Genomic DNA, 2,134 nt, shown 5'->3' on the forward strand with positions numbered 1-2,134 from the left:
TGCCAGCTGTTCTGTCTGGCCTGTCTGGGAGGCGTGTGGGACCCCTCTCATATGGGAGGGGTCCTGGCCTAGGTTTGGGGAGTCTGGAGCTGGCTGGCACGTGCTTGCCTGCCTCTGGCTCTCTCTGGTTCTTTATGGACATACTCCAGTGGGCTGTCTGCCATGCAGTGCACTCCCCGCCTGGCCCAGTGCAGCCACCGGGGCCTGAAGCAGGGGCTCAGGGTCCTCCTCTGGCTTATTCCTTGGTCACATGTGACCTCAGGAGAGTCACTGGGCCTCAGTTGCCTCATCTGGAAAACAGAAGATGGAGCAATTGGCAGATAACTTCCAGCCCTTTACTATTCAGCCATGGTTCTTAAAGAAGAAACGTAAATGTCTGGGAAAGAACGTCCTCCAAATTAAGTACCAGGCACTCTAAATAAGCAGAAAGGAAACCTATTATTAAATACTCACGAAGCGTCGTGACAGTGTGGCAGTGCATCTGAGAGAAGCAAAGCCTGCGAACTTCGGCGTGCCTGCTTTGACCGGGGAGGCCAGGGCCAAGGGCATCCGTGTTCACAGCACCTGGCGAAGCAGGTCATGGAGCAAGGCCAGGAGAGGGAAGTGCCCAGCGAACCTTCCAAAGGACAAAGGGTGGGCCCCAGGGTGAGTGCTCTGGGGCCCAGGGATCTGAGGCCCATCATGCCCACTATGGCCCCTCGGTGGCCCCTCAGCACCAAGGCCTTCTACATCCTTGTCTATAAGAAGGGGCCTCCCTCTTCCCTTGGCCTGTACCCCCAAGGTTTCCTTCTTCAGTGGAGTCTAAGACATTGACTGCAGAGGAGGTCCAGAGCGTGGGGCCTGTGCCAGGGGAGAGAGCCGCCCTCTTTCTGTCGGCCTCTGGGCTCACAGCACCACCCGCTCCGTGCCCGGCTTGGTCCCTGGGTGCCGGCGGTCAGTATTTGGCCCTCCCCACCCTGGAAGGCCGTGTTTCGCCCTGCAGTGTAATTTATGTTTTTGCTGGAAGCCATCGAGCTGCCTCAGCACGGCTTCCACCAGATTCATTTTTCGTGGCCTGGGCCTGAGAGGGGTCCCTCGTGCCAGGCCCGGAAATAAGCACCGAGCCATCTCTGCCCAAAGTAAATCGGCTCCTTGCCGTGTTTTCATTACTGCTCACTCTCTGGGCGACATGTCTGCCTGGCCCCCCGCGGGCCGGGGTGAGCTTCCACCCTGCCTCCGGTTGGGGCTCCGCGGTGGGCTCAGGCCTCTCCAGGCCAGAGCAAAGCAGGCAGACGGCCCCTTCTTCTCGAGCGGGACCGGACATTTTTCCAGACCCTCGTGGTGGTTTCTGGCCCAGCTGCCTGCTTTAGTTCTCCCTTCGGTGCCAGTGCCCGGCCCCTTGGCCTCCCATGTCTTGGCAGCTTGAACTTGATGAGATAATTTTACTAAATGCTTTTTTAAACAAAATAGAATAGGGTGTCATTCAGTCATGTTCTGGCAAAGGCCAGAAGCCTAGGCGGGGTCGTTTCCCACCCTCTGCAGCCTTACCTAACCAGGCCGCATGGAGGGCATGGCCAGGGCTCATGCTAAGCCCCCTTGAGGGTGTTCCAGCGACTGCGGAAAGGGCCGGCCCGAGCAGCAACAGTAGTTCTCCACGTTTGCAGAGCTAGAGCTTACAGTGGGCTTCTGTCCCTTACTTCGCTGTGGTCCGGTAGGTGGACAGGCATGGCACACGTGGCAGAGGGGGAAGCACACCGAAGAGGTGTCGTGGCTTTCTCGAGACAACGTGCAAGTGCGTGTGGCGGGAGTACGCAGCATTTCGGGAGGGGAGACCGAGACTGAGAGCTTTGGCATCCCTGAGGCAACGTCCAGTCCGCGACTTCCCCACGGTGACGTGGGAACCTGTGGCGGAGTCAGTAGGCGTTACCGAAGGGGAAGCTGAGGCTCAGGGAGCTTTGCCACTGCAAGGCGACGTGCAGGCCCGTGGTAGAGCTGTGACAGGCCTGCGTCCCCCTGCGCGAGGACGTGAGCGCGCCTCTTCCCGCTGTTAGAGAATGTCCACGGGCGCGGTCTCGTAGCGTGTGAACCGTAAGTTCATTACCCTTGCTTTGCAAATGGGGAAACTGAGGACAGCAGAAGTGAAGCTCCTGGCCCA

The 2,134-nt window shown here is 58.9% G+C and overlaps 1 protein-coding gene across 1 annotated transcript in view; it reads left to right on the top strand.

Annotated features, from left to right (window-relative positions):
• LOC105308617 (probable ubiquitin carboxyl-terminal hydrolase MINDY-4) overlaps positions 1 to 2,134 on the top strand; it is a 103,314-nt gene that overhangs the window by 77,201 nt on the left and 23,979 nt on the right. Inside the window, exon 13 of the mRNA XM_023525684.1 lies at positions 1,695 to 1,771. Within this exon, the coding sequence (XP_023381452.1) occupies positions 1,695 to 1,771 (77 nt within the window). The remainder of the gene's footprint in view (positions 1 to 1,694; positions 1,772 to 2,134) is intronic.

This window comes from Pteropus vampyrus, unplaced genomic scaffold (assembly GCF_000151845.1).
Source record: "Pteropus vampyrus isolate Shadow unplaced genomic scaffold, Pvam_2.0 Scaffold598, whole genome shotgun sequence".
NCBI lineage: Eukaryota > Metazoa > Chordata > Mammalia > Chiroptera > Pteropodidae > Pteropus > Pteropus vampyrus.